General features: G+C 43.6%; 1 protein-coding gene across 1 annotated transcript; it reads left to right on the forward strand.

Annotated features, from left to right (window-relative positions):
- Positions 1-850: 850 nt before the first annotated feature.
- Positions 851-16,403, forward strand: CTSC (cathepsin C). The gene is made up of 7 exons (XM_068422442.1): positions 851-1,036; positions 2,250-2,395; positions 7,522-7,688; positions 9,366-9,521; positions 10,849-10,964; positions 14,377-14,508; positions 15,255-16,403. The coding sequence occupies exons 1-7, from the start codon at positions 871-873 to the stop codon at positions 15,755-15,757; spliced, it is 1,386 nt and encodes a 461-aa protein (XP_068278543.1). The 5' UTR covers positions 851-870; the 3' UTR covers positions 15,758-16,403.
- Positions 16,404-18,155: the final 1,752 nt, after the last annotated feature.

Genomic DNA, 18,155 nt, shown 5'->3' on the forward strand with positions numbered 1-18,155 from the left:
TGGGTGCCCTTTGCAGGAGAGGACGCCCTTTGGGAAGGACACCCTGTGGGAAGAATCATAGAATGGTTTGGATTGGAAGGGACCTTAAAGATCATCTAGTTCCAACCCCCCTGCCATGGGCAGGGACACCTTCCACTAGACCAGGTTGATCAAAGCCCCATTCAACCTGGCCTTAAACACTGACAGGGAGGGGGCAGCCACAGCTTCTCTGGGCAACCTGTGCCAGTGTCTCACCACCCTCACAGTCAAGAATTTCTTCCTAATATCTAATCTAAATCTACCCTCTTTCAGTTTAAAACCATTCCCCCCTCGTCCTATCACTCCATGCCCTTGTAAAAAGCCCCTTTCCAGCTTTCCTGTAGGCCCCCTTCAGGTACTGGAAGGCTGCTAGAAGGTCTCCCCGTAGCCTTCTCTTCTCCAGACTGAACAGCCCCAACTCTCTCAGCCTGTTTTCATAGGAGAGATGCTCCAGCCCTCTCATCATCTTCGTGGCCCTTCTCTGGACTCGCTCCAACAGCTCCAAGGACGCCCTTTGGGAAGGAGGACGTCCTTGCGAGCTGGGTGAGGACCAATCTCCTTGTCACCGCCCTGAGGCGACACGGGCTTCCACAGCGGGCAGCACGTCCAACCGCTGCCAGAGCGGGACATACAGACACATGGACACACGGACACACCTCGGCCTTCACCCCACGCTCTGCAGCCCGGCTCGGGCCCCGCCGCGGGGGCAACCGCGGAGGCCCGGCCCTCCTGGCGCGGCGTGGTCGTCCCGGGGCGGGCCCGGGCCCGGGGGCGGGGAGGCGGCGGGGCGGGGAGGCCGCGGCGGCCGGGCCCATTTCAGCGGCGGCGGCAGCGGGCGGCGGGAGCGGCTCCATGGCGGGGCGGACGCTGTGGGCCGCGGCGCTGGCGCTGCTGGCGGCAATGCCCGCGGCGGTGCGGGCCGACACGCCGGCCAACTGCTCCTTCGCAGACCTGCTGGGCACTTGGGAGCTCCGCGTCTGGCGGAGCGGCGGCCGCCACGGCAACTGCTCCCATGCGGGTGAGACCGCGGCGGCCATGCCCCGTTCCCCTTCCCCCGGGGCCCGCGGAGCCCCGGGGTCGGCCCAGCCTCGGTGGGGGGGGGATGTCCCTGTGAGCCTGAGGGAGGAGTGGCGCGGGGAAGCGGGGGGACAGCTCCGTGCCGTGAGGCCCTAGAACCGAAACCGGCGGCGGGGAAGCGGCTGCGTGTCAGGGCCGGAGCGGCCCCCGCACCCGCGGGTCGGACCTGTGCCACCGGCTTGCGTGCCCTGCCCGGTTTAAGGCAGAAAAAGGTTAATTTCAGTTAAGGAGTGTGAAACACTCACGTTAATCTGTCTCTGGGTGACCACTGCGAGAAGCCCTGTTATTCTTCCACTTCAGTTTTTTGGGGCTGGTCTTTTTGTTTCCATTTGGACTCAACTAGGCCTCTTCATAAGCACCACCGGCTCACGCTGGTTCACTTCTTCCATCCCCAGAGCCCACAGATGCCTTCCCTCTCAGCTTGGCCTGTCCTGAAAGCAGCTGCTCCCAGCAGCAAAGTGTGTGATTCTGCTTCTGGGTGACACCTAACAACTCCTGGCAGGCCACCGGCTGCGAGAGCTTGCTGCCTGGGGAGCCTGATCGCATCAGGAGAAATGGAAATATCGCTTCCTTTGAGGGGATAATACTAGTGGGGAGTTACTATATAATTATTGTATGGCAGTGTTAATTAAAATTTAAATAGTTGATACTTTGCATTTTTCTAAATCATCGCTTTTTGATCAAATGAGGCAAGTGGCAGTGGGAGCAGTGGAGGTGAGGTGAGTGGTGGAGGGAGTCAGAACACTGGTGTGAAGGAGCGTGGGGTGTCTGATGCCTCATCCCAGATGTTTTCAGGGAAGACTTGTCCTTGCATGCACAGTGCCTGAGTGACACAGCATCTGAGTCCTGTGTAGCTGTATAGCAAGTTATGTTTAAATAAGCTGATGTTTCCCAGTAACAGCTGTTTGGTGCTGCTGCTGTTGCCAATAAAATGTGCAAATACTGTCTAGCAGTGGAAAAAATGAGCGTATAGACCCACTGACAGGTAAGTGAAGTCCCTGAAGTGTGTTTGCTTGGTGCCTTTTTGCAGACTACTCAACAAGTGTATTTTAGCATCTTTTTGGGATAAAATAAATGTTACAGCATTCTTTGTACTAATTTTTTATTTTTATCTCTTCCAAGCAATAATGCAATAATGTTTGTATTTCTTGTAGGGCCTGTGGAAAGAGAGGTGGTTGTGAATCTTCAGAAGTTAGATGTGGCTCAGGATAGTCTGGGCAACTATGGTTTCTTCACTTTGATTTACAATCAAGGCTTTGAAATTGTGATAAATGGCTACAAGTGGTTCGCATTTTTTAAGGTGAGTTAACTTGGTGTGTTCTGCATCACTTACTGTTGCTGAAATGGCCTGTAGTTAGGCTTCTCTTAGTTCCCTGAGTGCCATGGTGGGGCAGTTGGAACCCCTGGTTATCTTTGGCTCTAAGGTTTACCTGGATTACCAGACGTAGGACTTTTTTTGTAATGTAAGGAAACAGTTATCAGTGGCTGGGTAGGGAGCAGAGGAAGGGAAGAAGTGTTTATATTCCACACTGGACATTATCTGAAAAAAATCTATTCTAGATGCTGCTGCTTTCCCTTCTGGGCATGCTTAAGGCAGTTGAAGACCTTCATTAAGTTAACTCTCCCAGTGGCCTGGAAAATTTTTTTTTTTCAATTTTGTTCCTGACACCTTGGACCCAAGTGAAATAGCAAGTATCATTGCTTTTATCTTTCTTTAAAGATGTTCTCAAATGCATGAAAACTTTAGAAAGGCCCTCTGCTTTCTTTGCTGGAGGATTTCTAGGATTTTTAAATTTTATTCCAGGATACTACTTTAACATCTAAAGAACCTTCCTGCTGCCTATAATTGTTCTTTTGGAATAATGCTGTTATCTCCAGTCCCTGTTAATGACTTAAGATCAAGCTGAAAACAGTGCTGGTAGGCAGGAGAAAACTCACTTGCTAAGGAGGACTCTGCTGCTGTCCTGATGAGTGGCATTAAGAATCTGGAGGGTGGCTTGAAGCAATCTCTGCAGGATGACTTTGCTACCTGGGAGACAGCAATCTTGCTGCACAAAACATCTTGGATGGTGAGTGCAGCCCTCAGCAGGAGCAGTGAACATGTTTCTTGGTTGTTTCAGGAAGCATGATCTTGTGTGTGGCTTCGGATGAGCAGATAGTTGAACGCCCAGGCCTTGTCCAAGCATAAAATGTCTGAATTTTGCCTAGTAGTAAGGAGGGTGAAGAAATGACTTTTGTTTTAAATTGTCTTTCTTGGAGCCATTGCAGATGGTTTATTTCACAGCAGCTATTTTCAAGTCAGTACTTTCAGATGTTAACAGAAGTGTGTGATCCACTCTTCCAGGAGAACCCTAATCCTTATTGAATAGAAATGATGTAGGAGGCTCTGACTTACCTGCAACTTCCTCCATGCTGATTGGAGCTCACTTAAGGGAAAGGGCAGTGTAGGTTGTTGTTTTACAAGACTAATTGTGAATTTGTTCACATGCTCTGTGTGGGTTAACCCCAGTAAGCAGCTAAGCCCCACACAGCCACTTGCTTGCTACCCCAACAGTGGGATGGAGGAGAGAATCGAAAGGGTAGAAGTGCAGAAACTCGTGGGTTGAGATAAAGACAGCTTAATAGGTAAAGCAAAAGCTGCGTATGCAAGCAAAGCAAAATAAGGAATTCGTTCACTACTTCCCACCAACAGGCAGGTGTTTAGCAATTTCCAGTAAAGCAGGGCTTCATTACACATAATTGTTACTTAAGAAGGCAAATGCCATAATTCTGAATGTCCCTCTTTTCTCCTTCTTCCCCCAGCTTTTATTACTGAGCATGATGTTACATGGTATGGGATATTCCTTTCATCATTTGGGGTCACCTGTCCTAGCTGTGTCCCCTCTGAACTTTTCGTGCACACCCAGCCTACTCGTTGGCGGGGCTGTCTGAGGAGTAGATGAGGCCTTGATGCTATGTAAGCACTGCTTGGTAAAAACTAAAACATCTGTCTGTTATCAACACTGTTTTCATCACAAATCCAAAATGTGGCACTGTATAAGCTACTATAAATAAAATGATATAAATAAAATAGTGCACTCTTGTAACTGTAAATTTTTAAACTAAGAATGCTTCTGCATAAGACAGGGTCTTATACCTGAGCAAACGCAAAATGTGAGAGAGAAATACCTGACTGACATTCTCTCACCTGTATAACGTAGTTATGCTGAATTGCCATGATGTGCCCTTGTCATAGGTTTGGCAGGTGATAAAACAAAAACTACAGACACTGAAGGGTACTCTAACTGGGCAGAATTACTCTGCAGACATGTCCCTGCCTGAGAAGTTTCAAGCTTCCCTACAGTGGGAATGCCTGCCTCAAAAGACAGTGGAGCACTGTGTGTTGTAATATTGTCCATGAAATCAGGCTGGAGGTGTCGCCTCTGGCAGGTGGAACTCGGCAGTCATTGCTGGCCTTGGCGGACTCATCTGAGGAGAAATATAGTTGAACTAGTGGACTGGGAATCCTTAGGCTGCTATCTTACACTGAAATGTAGAATTGCTTTACAAGCCAGTATGGGGAGCAGTTGAAACAAGTGTTGATTATCAAACTAATTCTTGAATGTGAGAAATTTAATCATAGAAGCAGTGAGTGGCCTGCTCTGGAATGTAAATGGAGCTGTGAGGCACCAATTTGAAGACAGTTGAGAGTCGCTGAAGGCTCTACTGCTGCTATCTATACCTTGTGAAATACGTCCCTGGAAGATGAGCACTAAGTCAAGTGACTGATAAGCACTGACCTTGTGTATTACTGTGTGCTTATGAAAATGTAAATGCATTGATTTGCAAGAGTACTCTTAAACAATATACCAAAACTGTGTTATAGAATAACTTAGGCTGGAAGGAACTTCTGGAGGTCACCTGATGCAACTTACTGCTCAAAACAAAATAAGTGAAATATACACCTGAGCAGTAGCAATGCGCAATAGCTTGCATTTCATGGTCGTGAATGTGTCTTATCCCTTTGTAGGCAAATGGATTAATTGCTAGTTTTGCAGTTGCTTTTGGTATTGAGAAATAGCAAGCTTGTTTGGTTCATTGTTCAGTAGTAGGGATTCCATCAGCAAGACATGCTTAAATTAAAGGCTTCTTTCCCTAAATACTATAGAGAGGATTAAGAGCCCATTCAGTTATCCTCTCTATAATTTTGCTGCTGTAAAGGAAACAATGGATTACCAAGATGCAAGAAAAATGGCCAAGAAGCACGACGAAATACCACAGCACTTAGTAAATGCTAGTTGACTTAGACAACAACTTACAATACTGTCTTATCCACAAAACTGTTATTTCACAATTGTCAGTGGGGACTTGAGGGGAAGAAGTGGTTCCTTATGAACTGCTTGACCTTGTGACATATTTAGATATGTGTATCTGTTTACTTTTAATCCAGTAAATATAGCATTACATATGAAATAGAAATAGAAAATATCTAGTCCTGGTATAAACTAAAAATGTGATTTCTTCTATCAAATGCAGCTAATGCTCTTTTAGGACCTATTCCATTGTCTTCTACTGTAGAGCTTCCAGGGGACAAGTAATATACTCTGCTCAATGCATGCTTCAGAGGTTTTTGTAAAATGATTGCTTATTGTTTAAAATACTCCTGCTATTTGCACCTGAAAGTAACGTAAACATACCAGACTCTATTTGCTTAGTGTTGGTCATAATCTAGAAGCGCTTGGAGAAAAATAGGGTAGACTAGAATGCTGATTGGCGAGGGCCTTCTTCCTTGGCAATGCAGCAAGAGGAAAGCATAAGAGCAATCTCCTATAATATTGCTTAGCCTTGATCACTGTTGAGAATGTGGAAGGTCATTAGACAAAGTCCCTTTGGAATTCATGGAAAGGAAGAATCATCTTTGCTGGCAGTTCCTTGCTTTACAGCAAGAAGGTACAGAACTAATGTTTCATACGAAGTAATTTGCCATTGTTTTTACTACTTGTTTCACTCTGAAATAACCTTCCAATGTCAACGCTGTTCTGGAGTTACAGCTTGATTCTGGAATGATTTTTTGGTTCATGGAGCAGTTTGTGGTGGTGGTTTCCAGAAGAAAGATTTCATGATGATGAGTTGTTTCAGAAGGGCAAAATCGTTATTCCCCGCTTTCAAAATACTGATTTTTATTTCAGTCGTTATAAGGTAATAACTAGGAAGAAAATAAAACTCTGAAGTAGGTCTCATACCATGCTTAAAGAGTTCTGCTCTTCTGAAAATGCTTACAGGTATCGGAGCAACAATAACACAGAAAGCCTTGCATGTCTCCTTCAATGACTGTGGCTTTAGGCTTGTCAGGAAAATACGTCATAACTTTCAAGTTCTGTTTATGTTGCACTAAAGTTAGATTATGTGGCTAAAACCCCATTGTGGTGACAGGGCAGATAAAGCATCCCGGTTTACCTGCTGTGATCCTCTAACACTTTCCTCATACTCTGTCGTTGAACAGAGAGGATGGAGTTGCCAGGCTAAATGAACAGCAGTATTCGAGCCAATACAGTACTTCATGCATTTCAAGCATAGAAGCGCAACTGGTGCTAACTGAACTTGCAGAGGGATCGCAAGAGGCTGGATTGATGGGCCGAGGCCAACTGTATGAGATTCAACAAGGCCAAGTGTAGGGTCCTACACTTGGGGCACAACAACCCCACGTACTGCTACAGGCTTGGGGAAGAGTGGCTGGAAAGCTGCCTAGCTCTAGCGTGTGGCCCGCTAGGGAGTTAACTAGCTTGTAGAAATGAAGTGTAAGTATTGGGTTTTTTAAAGGCTTCTCAGCCACTTCTCTACATCTGTAGCTCTCAATTAAAAGCATTGTGGCCCATGGAGAAGGCCACACTGAGACAAGTGCACCTCAAAGTGACTGTGGCTGTGGATAGGTCTATGCTGCAGCAAGGTATACCCCTGAAGAGACACTGGCTTATAGATAAGGCTCCACTTGAAGCAGGCACACCTCTAAGGGATTGCAGTCTGTGGATAAGTCCAAGCTGGAGCCTGGGCAAGGGGAGGAGTTGATTGTGATGTTAAACTCTATGGTCTGGTCCAAAGGGGCCAGGGGTGGAGATTGTAAGGGATATACCTTTAAGTTGTTGTAACCCATGATTTGAGTTGCATGTTACATGAATTACTATAGCAGGAACCACCTGAACCAATGGAGGACAAGCCTTACAAGAAGCAGTGCAAGTGCAGCAGTTTGATGAAGATCATTTTTTTTCATCTGCTTAACCTTTTTTTGATGCTTCTTTTTTTTGAAATCAAACATGATGCTGGTTGATCTGGAATATAGGTTTGGCCACTTCTCTGAAACACAGTCAAGAAGCAGCTGGGTGGGTAGGGACTACTGCTATGCTAACAAATGCATCTACTCAATACAAGCATAACCTTTTCACATTATAGTACAAAAAGGAAGGCTTGAATGTAACCAGCTACTGTAATGAGACTCTACCAGGATGGGTACATGATGTGCTTGGCCACAATTGGGCTTGTTTCAGTGGACAGAAGATTTCATCATCTCCCTCCGATGTTCACGTAAATGAGCTACCACTCCAGAAGCCCAGGGGAAGGTAAGCAACAGATACGTGACCTTTTACTTGAATAAAATGTTTGGTAACTGTGCTTCAGGTTTCAGCTAAAACCATATGGACCAGTTCTGTTACTGAGGGCAAAGTTAATGCAAGTGATAATTTTGGGAATAAATGTGAATGCACAAAAACAGAGGAGGGTGAGTCTGTCACGTCCCACATTTTCTCCTTCAGTCTGTGTTGAAGCCCAGTGTTCTGGTTTTGTGGGGATAAAATTTATAGAATCAATTTTCTGTTACAGTTTATGGCCAGCTGTGGTATGGTAATCAAGGCCATTAGCAGTAATCCAGGGCAGCTGATTCAGGCTGGCCCACAGGTGTCTTCTATAACATTAATGTCAGGTTCACTACAAGTGGGAAAGCTTGCTGGGGATGGGTGGGACTCTCTGCTCTGTTTTCTTCTCCTCTCCCTCTTTCTTCTTCTCTCTTCTCAATGGTTGTGATCCCTGGAGGAACTTGCCACCACTCTGTGGGCTAAGTATAATTTTGTGTCTTAGCATTGATATTGTTTTCCGTATTTTATTAAATCTGTTTAAATTTTAACGCATGAGTCTCCCTCCTTTTCCCAGTTCCCTTTCTCAGTTGGGGAAAGGACATTGGGTGATAGAACAACTGCTTATTGTTTAGCCCCGGGTGCAGGCTAAATGAAGACACCCAGATACAAAACTGCCATGTCTAAAGAAGATTATTATATCCTTCTAGTTAGTCTGTCTCAAATTTCAGAAACTTTGGCTTGATCCAGTAATTACATCTGAGGTTCAGCAAGGCTGTGTCGGGTCCTCCACTTTGGGCACAACAACCCCATGCAATGCTACAGGCTGGGGGAAGAGTGGCTGGAAAGCTGCCTGGTGGAAAAGGACCTGGAAGTTTTGATCAACAGCCACCTGAATATGAGCCAGCAGTGTGCCCAGGTGGCCAAGAAGGCCAACAGCATCGTGGCTTGTATCAGAACTAGTGCGGCCAGCAGGACAAGGGCAGTGATCATCCCTCTGTACGCGGCACTGGTGAGGCTGCACCTTTAATACTGTGTTCAGTTTTGGGCCCCTCACTACAAGAAAGACATTGAGGTGCTGGAGCAAGTCCAAAGAAGGGTAATGAAGCTGGTGAAGGGCCTAGAGCACAAGTCTTCTGAGGAGCAGCTGAGGGAAGTGGGGTTGTTTAGTCTGGAGAAAAGGAGGCTCAGGGGAGACCTTATCGTTCTTTACAACTACCTGAAAGGAGGTTGTAGTGAGGTGGGGGTTGGTGTTTTTTCCCAGGTAACAAGTGACCGGATGAGAGGAAATGACCTCAAGTTGTGCCAGGGGAGGTTTAGATTGGATATCAGGAAAAATTTCTTCACTGAAAGGGTTATCAAGCATTGGAACAGCTGCCCAGGGAAGTGGTGGAGTCGCCATCCCTGGAGGTATTTAAAAGATGTGTAGATGTGGTGCTTAGGGACATGTTTTAGTGGTGGTGTTGGCAGTGTTAGGTTAGCGGTTGGACTAGGTGATCTTAAAGGTCTTTTCCAACCAAAACAATTCTGTGATTCCATGTTTCTTTATCAGTACCTACCATAAGACACTTCCAGAGTTAGTCTTTTCCATATTCAGTTTAGAGCACACCTTTACTTTTCAATCCCAGTCCTTTTATTACTGTTTTATTTGGTTACTTTTGTTTGCAGACTTTCAAGCAGACGTTATGTGCACAACTTTGACTTCGTAAATGCTATCAATGCTCACCAGAAGTCCTGGAGAGCAACAAGATACAAGGAGTATGAGCACTTTGCCCTGGAAGAACTAACTAGAAGAGCTGGGGGTCTCTATTACAAAGCTCCAAGGTACTAAGGCCTTTTGTTTTGCAGTAAACGCTACTGCTGCAAAGAATCTGCTTGTGTTTGTTCTGGCTATTCCTAGCTGTGTCTTGGCTTGTAGTTCAGATGTTTAATCGAGTTTCAGGGCCTTGCAGCTCATTTTCATGGAGTGCCAACATATTTCTTCATTTGAGTGATTATTCTGAGCATCTGTTGTCTCAAGCAGTTGAGACAAATACTGTCATCTACCCTTTAATCTTGCCCAGTAACTTGCTGCTGAATTCATTTGTACAGGGAAAAAGTGAGGACAGTCTCACTTGTCATCTTACTCTCCTGTCTACCCATCAGCTGCTTGCCAGTCATGAGCTTCTGCTTGATCATCTTCCTGGTTCTGCTAGTTTGTAATTGGAATTAAAAAGTAGTGAACTGCATTCTGCTATTAAGCATGAATAATAAAGATTTTTCAGAGGGAATTCCTTTGTTACTTTTATTTGCCATGCCTGTACAATAAAACTTCTGATTTGCACAGGAGTGTCATACAGATTATCATGGTTTCATCCTATAGACAGAAGTCACCTTGTAGACGGTCTTAAATACAGTAACCTATTTGGAAGCTCTGTTGCACCATGCAGTGCTATGACAGTATTTTGTTGGTGCTGTCATGCTTTCAGAACAGACTCCAGTGTTTGGTGTTTGTGGATGGCACTTGATGGCATGACTGATGGGACAAGCATCAGGTTATATGAAAGCTGAATGCAGGAAGCTCTTGGCTTGCGGATACATGAGCGTCACTTGGCTGCAAGTGGTAGATGAGGACAAGTAACATTCAATACTTTAATAGTCACAGTAAAAACTTGCTCCAGGGAAGTCTCCAGGGCAAGTGAGACTGGTTATTGAAGTGTTGATGTACGCCATGTCTGTGTCTGCAATTAAACAGTCTGTAGTTGCTGCCAGTGCGTGCTGCCAAGGCGAGGTGCCTTCTGCAGTCAAATACTCTGCACACCTTTTGATGGCAGAGGTGTAAAATAGCTGTTGCAGAGCTGTGTTGCTACAGTCGCTGAGAGTTACCTCAGCACTTCAGATTGGTTCAGAAGTAATTGACCTCACCAGCTTATGGATAGTTCATAATGTAAGTTCATAATATAGATCCCTCAGGGAGGGATTTGAGTAGGTCTTGCATCCTGCTGAAACTATTGAGATTGACACCCACTCAGCTTAGATGGAGCCTATTTCAAATTGCTTAGTGTGAAGTAAGTGCAACTAGTAGAAGCCAGATGATGACAACTGAGTGTTACATGATTGTTTCCTTGCCTAGAGTGTGATACGTGACTCAGAAGCATTTCCTCCTCTTTAGACCAAAGCCTGCTCCTCTAACACCTGAGTTACTCAAAAAAGTTTCAGGCTTGCCTGAATCCTGGGACTGGAGAAACGTGAATGGTATCAATTATGTCAGCCCTGTTCGGAATCAAGGTAAAAAAAAAATAATCAAAACTCTGAATGAAATGCTCTTGAGCTCCTTTGGTGCACTTCGTAATTTGCTGTTAACAAGAAGGTTTTGTCTAGTGTCTTGCAGTTGACAGATTGTACCTTTACTATGGAAACTGGATGGGAGTCCTGGCTGACAACACTGTGCCGAAATAGAAGGTGGTACTGACTTACCCAAACAGCAATTTCTTTTGCTGGAGTGAAAGCCAATTACCACAGTGCCCTTCATAAAGACAGCTGTCAAGTTTTGTCCAAATAGTCTCAGTCATGGTTTTCTGCATGCTGACAGAACTGATGTACATTAATTCTTTCCCTGCTTCCTGCTGATGGAAAATTATCATGCAGCTTTAATGAATAAACCCATGAAAATTGTTTATACTGCCTCTAAATCTTATCACCCCGATAACTTTAGGAGTTAGTTAAATGGCTAGTTGCAAGAGGAGGTGTCAGTCACTATGAGAAGTGTGGACGCTGATAAATATAGAATACTTGTAAAAACTATTTTTTTTTCTTTGCCCCTGTGATAGGCAAGTATTTATCTCAAAGTAGACTTAAAAGGATACTGTTCTGGTATATGTTTATTCTACAGAGAGTGCTTTTATAGTGCTGTGGTGTGAGATACCTGAATTAGGCAGTTACAGACTGGAGGCCAGGAGTGGACTTGGTTAATGTGTCCCTTCTCTGATCCATCATTTCCAAATAAATTTGCATCTACTGGTAGGTATGTGGTTGCAACTTTGTGGGGAAGGAAACATAATATTAGTGTGATGGGGAGGGAATCACTTGAGTCACTGATCCCTCATTTATGGCTTAGTTCTTCTGCCAAATTATGCCTGCTGGACTCCTGGCAGCAGAAGAAACATAGGAAAGTTTATGGGAGTTCTAGCTCACAAGCTGACACACTGCATCACTGAAAGATGGCAACACGAAATGATACAGTCCTATTTAGGTGTGAGTCCTGTACTTTTTCCTGGTGTGAACTGTGAATATCCCGGGGCTCTTTTACCTTTCAAACAGTTGAACACTTGGTCCCAAACTTACACTTTCTCCATTGTGTTGCTTCAGCATTTCTCTAAATAAGAACTAGTCTGTTGCTTCCAATAATAAAGCTACCTACACTTCTCCTGGAATCTCAGAATCCATGCTAAATATGTTAAATTTCTGTGGAATATGCATTCTGCTCCATTAAATGAGAATTTTAGCTTTCAGGCTTTCAAAAAGAAAAAAAAAAAACAAAAAAAAACACAGAACAAAACCTCCAAAAGATGACCTTGTGCAAAGTAGTGCTGACACACAAATTAAGTCTTGCTTATGGTAGCTTTTATGATTTTCTGAGGCACTGCATATCAATGCTTCATTAAAATGATGGTGTTAAAAAGTCTTAGTTGTATATCATTAAGATTATTAGATGACTAATTAGAAAATGCCACAGGGGAGAAGGCTGCAAGCAGTAAGATGCCAGTTGTCTGGCACATGTAGGAAGAATTGTATGAATTAAAAGATCATGGCTTCCAGATATCATGTGCTTGTGGAGTCACTGCTCTTTACCTAAGGAGAAAAAATACAGCATCTGAAGTGGACAAGAATTAAAAGGGAAATGTGCATTCTCTGTAGAATACCTTGAGACACGGCAGGCTTCATGCAACTGCAGTTGTCTTGAACTGTAATATTTACTGCCAGCATGTTGGCATCCCTGTTAACCTTTACTTTCTTGACTTTAGGAAATACTGAGTTCTCAGGTTTATAGAGCAGTAATGGCATCTTTGAGCCAAGAGACGCCTTTGAAGATAGCCCTGTTGTTGCTTGTGATCAACTTTACTGAGGGGAGAACAGAGGAACCTACAGATTTTGTTAGCCTTCGAGTGCAGTTTCAATTTCTTGCTGACTTCTTTCTGCAAGCTTTTTCTGCAGATCAAACCTGGTCTGCAGATCAAAAGCCTGGTCAGCTGATTCTTTACTAGGTGTGCTCTGTCTCCTCCTTACTCCTCATAATGTGACAGCCCTTTACAGTGAGTGGAATCAGATGTGGCTAAAGCTTTAGTTGACTCTGAAAGAAAATTTGTGGGAAGCCTCAGAAAAGCAGCTACTTTAACAGCTGTGTTTGCTGTCTGCTGATACAGTGATGTTGTCATGCTATGGGCCTCACAAATACCACAGTGGTAGCAGGAAATAAATGTAGCAATCATCCCAACAGACTTAAGACTGAAATGGTTGCGTTAATTGTATTGTTTACATTTTTGCACACAAAATGCAACAAAGTGTTCTGCAGCATGGCCCATCTCGAATGCTGTGACTGTACAATGAGTGGGAGGCACCTCTCACTGCTTCAGATTGCCCCGCTGGGCAAAGACCATTCATGTTCAAGCTGATTTTGCTCCTTCTCTTCAGACGTAGGTCTAACTGAGTGAAGGTGCAATTTCACAAAGTTGCTTTTGTAACAGCTCTGCTTTTATATACCCACACAGTTCAGGAGAAAGTATTTTGTTTTGTTCCTCAAGCCTCCCTCCTTTTCATAGCTCTGCAATACTTGACTTTCCTACTGTCAGGAAACAAAAGGAAATCAGGCACCTTGGTGACAATCAGCAGATAAAATAGGACCTCATCCAAGTAAATGTCCTTCCCTGTGATGCCTGTCATTCCACTTCTAAAGGTTTTTAATGTGTTACAGGAAGCTCCTAGGGAATGAAGAGGCCTAAAACTAGAAGCAATACTGAATTTTGATGCAAAAGTTAAGGAGGCTTAACTTTCTGCCAGGAAACAGAAGGGAAATTAAGGTGCCTTTAAAAAGCCAGTGTAAAAGTTACATGCCTTTGGGAAGTAAGGGGAGCTGGGATGAATCCACTGTATCAAACCTGCTTTTTATACCACTAGACTCTCAAAAGTCAGTTATTTTAGGAGTAGATCTAGAGGTGGAATATTTTTTCAATTGGAAATAACAGCATTAAATCCATTGATAGGTTGAAATAATCTAGAACAATATTGTCAACATTCACTTAAAATAGTTCATTGCCCCTTTTTGTGTTCCATGAAGGGTTATAGTCTGAGGCAGTAGGTTGTGAGCCTCCTCAACCCTGCTAATGTGGTCCCTGTAGGTTCATTCTGAAGGAATAGCATAGCTCTTAAATGATACTACTGGAAAACACTGAAGAGCAATATATTGTCTCTTATTCTTGAATAAGCTCAGTGTTCCTTCAAAAGTTGTTGGAACTGTGTTTTTTGAATTGCATGCTTGAAAGCGAAATGTATATTTAAAGTTTTTGCTGTATCAGTGTTTAACTTCTGATCACTGCCTGGTAGGTTTTGACTCTTTTCAGTGGACTCTAGCAATAGTTGTACTGGAATGCAGGTGACTTGCCTTTATGTTGCTGACTGCTCTTTGTGGTTCCTTTTTCTTCAGGTTCGTGTGGCAGCTGTTATGCATTTTCCTCTATGGGCATGCTGGAAGCAAGAATACGTATCCTCACAAACAACACTCAGAAACCGATCTTTAGTCCTCAGCAGGTTGTGTCTTGCAGCCAGTATTCTCAGGGTAAGTACACTGGTGTATACAAAGATAACTTTCAGTGACGATAATGCTGCAGAAGGAGACTATATAAAAAAACTTCTATGCCTTCACCATCACCCACGATTTAGTTTTTTCGTAAAGTATCCGTCAGGCTATACATTATAGTACTTCTTTTTTTGAAAGATTGCAGAAAATATTCCAGAGTTGTCAGCCCACCTTACTGTAGGTATGGGATTGAACCAGGAGCAGATGGCCTCATGCTCAGGATGTTGTTGGATTTTAGGTAGATCTACCTGGGACATAGGGAATATCTAAGGAATAGGGCTAAAAATATAGCTAAATTGCAATGCATGCCTAGAAAGAGTGGAAGCGAATATCCTCCCAAAAGCATATTCAGAGGAAGGAGGAGTGTATGGGGAGGAGGAGATGAGCAAAAGCAATGACTAAAGCTTTCCAAAGGACAGCACTTTTGTTAGAACAGGTCTTTTTACTGCCGGTAACTAACTGCTGTTACTGATGAGGAGTGTCAGGAGCAATTGGATGAGAAGGTGGTCCATCCATTGGTGTTCCCAATATAGCTCCCAGTGATGTGAATTTTGTTTTGTGTGTTTCAGAAAGCTAGCTATAGCTAACTGGAATATTAGGGTTATCTGGGTCACTGTGGTTTGTGTTCAATACTGTATCTAAAAGTATTCTGAAAGACTTGAGTAGGAGGGTCTCCCACCTCAAATAACTCTCCAAGGGCATAAGAAGATATTTTTTTCATTTAGGTTGTGATGGTGGCTTCCCATACCTCATTGCTGGAAAATATGTCCAAGACTTTGGTGTGGTGGAAGAGGACTGCTTCCCTTACACAGCTCAAGATTCTCCATGCACTTTCAAGCGCAGCTGTTACCACTACTACACTTCTGAGTACCACTATGTCGGTGGTTTCTATGGTGGCTGCAATGAAGCCCTGATGAAACTTGAGCTTGTTCTGCATGGGCCAATGGCTGTTGCCTTTGAGGTTTATAGTGATTTCATGCTTTATAAAGAGGGGATATACCATCACACTGGGCTGCAGGATGACTTCAATCCTTTTGAATTGACCAATCATGCTGTCTTGCTGGTGGGCTATGGTACAGACCCAAAAAGCAGTGAGAAGTTCTGGATTGTGAAGAACAGCTGGGGCACCTCATGGGGAGAAGATGGTTACTTCAGAATCCGCCGTGGCATTGATGAATGTGCAATTGAAAGCATTGCAGTGGCTGCAACTCCTATTCCAAAATTATAAATGCAGAGGTCTTCATCCAGTGCCTTGTCCGCAGCCATAAGAACATACTGATTGTTAGAGACTGCATTTAAAGTCTGTCCCCTAGCTTGAACAGGGGAGCTTTAATGAGATTTTCCAGAATAGAGCAGACAGTTTCTCTAGGTGAGAGGATGAACTATGTTAGCCCTTCTCTGTGCACTGAAGGCTTTGTCTCGAGTGTGACAGTAGATCATCTAGAATGCAGTGGCTGTTTTCGTAACAGTGGTGATAGTTATTCATCACTGGATATACATCTTCAGTCACCAGTTGCATTTTCTTCTATGGACAATCTTGAACTTCAGATCTCAGAGGGAAGCATCTGCTATGATCATCTGTAACTACTCTGAAAGAACACTGTAGTGCCTTACTTCTCAGAAATCAGGAAGTCACTGCAATTTAGAATGTAAGTGTGTATTGGGGAGGGAATGGGCAATTACAGTGATTAAAAGGAATTTTTAAAGCTTTAAGTGTCCTGCAAAAACTGCATGTCAAACCCTTATGACAGTAAAAATCAATGCTACATTTCAGGCTGTTACTAAATGTTCCAGTTCTGGATTTTATTGCTGTGCTTTGCAATTGATCATCTGAGAGTTCAATAAAAATTACCCCAATCCTATAGGAGTTCATACTTGTGGAAGTAGTTGGTTCTTTATTTCAGTGACCTGTCTTTAAGTTTTGAACTTCCTGTCAAGAACTTTTTCCTTTAGCAGAATCTAAACTGCTGGGGAAGGAGGATGAGAGGGGGAGAGGAACTAGGAATCATCCAGCTGAAGCGAAGATTCTCACAGCAGAATCAAGTAAGGTTGTCCAGGAGTCTAGTAGTCCTTGCTGTGGATATGGGACAATTCATTGAGTAAATTGGCTAATTCCCCAGTAATCCTGCTTAAGTTATCTCTGTTGATCTGTTGCCCTATTCCTTTCAAATATACAAGGTGGAAAAATAGAGTTGAGGGGGTGATTGCAACGCTTGGAATTAACCATTTCTTTCTCGATGAAACTTGTCTGCAACACAGTACTTGGTTAACGCAGCTCTGGTCTTTGCTGTTCTTATAATAGAGTGGCTGAGAGGGGAGTCCCAGTTTCAGGTGTAGAAGATGACTTCTTTGGTAATCTTCTGTTAAAATAATGTGTGACCAAATCAGTTAGTATTTTTATATACAAAATACAATCTTAGGGGGTTTTTTTAGGGTATAGAGAAATTTATAAAATACAGAAAAATGGCATGGCTATCTGTAATCAAAATATCCCATTTAACTAAGAAGTGAAAACTCCCTTTTACTTCAGTAGCAGAATTTCACAAGGATTACTTGATTCTAGTTTGCTCAAATTGAGGGGCAGGGGAAGGTTAGTTTCATGGGTTTGGCTTTCTTTTTTTGAACCCCCTGCCAAAAAATACCAAGCCATGTCTGGAAATGTAGAACTTGTGTTTTGCCAGAATTTGAACAAGAACCTCTCGAATAGCTTATGTTGTGCATTGGATTGTTTTAGCTGAGGGAATTGGGGGAGGAAAGAGCAGGGCACTTGTTCCTTCCCACTTGGATTATTTGGTGTTACTGCAAAACTGCGAGGCCCATGAGGACTTAATCGCTTGGTAGCAGCTGCAGTACATCATGAAGATGTACAATTCTCCCACACACCTCTTTGCTTAAAATACACAGCCAAGCACATGCTTTCTCTCTTGCACTTCTCCCTCTCTTCCCCTTTCTTCTCCCATAACAGTGTTTTCCCTGGGGGAAAATGTTATTGGGGTGGGAGAGGCAATACTGCTTTCCCCCGACGGCATGTGCATGGTTTGTATCTGCTGCGTCATCAGGCATAATAAGGGTGTGATGGTTCATGTGCTGATAAACAACCCTCAGTAGGTCACCCACTACCCTTTTTGCAGGCATTGATTTGAATTGTAGTAACAACACTAAAGCAGAAAATTGCTTGAAACTATCAAAGATGGAAGAAATTGTCATCTGTGCCTTCATTTTGAAAGGTAGGACTTGCTGCAGTGCAGTGCCAGCAGCAAGCTTCCTGCTATGCTGATATCACAGCTGCACAGCTTGACCTAACTTGGATGACAGCTTCTCTGTACATAAGCGGCCATGTTGACACCAGCATAATCTCTGATGAGGTGCAGAAGATGGTCTTTTCTGTGTAGGTGATCGGCAGGCTTGTCCTGCCACCTGTGAGTGCCTGTGGTTTCACTACGCAGATACAATGCATTTTGAATATCCCACGCATTTGAAAGTGTCAGATCTTAATAAGCAGGTATTTTCATGAAGTTGTGGCTTTGTATGGATGTGTTAGGTTTCTGGATTTCTTTATGTAGCACTTGAGATAAGCATAAGAATAAGGATATTAAAGCCAGGTATTTCTTACTATTTTCACTATC

The sequence above is a fragment of the Nyctibius grandis genome, chromosome 2 (genome assembly GCF_013368605.1).
Source record: "Nyctibius grandis isolate bNycGra1 chromosome 2, bNycGra1.pri, whole genome shotgun sequence".
NCBI classification, from domain to species: Eukaryota; Metazoa; Chordata; class Aves; order Nyctibiiformes; family Nyctibiidae; genus Nyctibius; species Nyctibius grandis.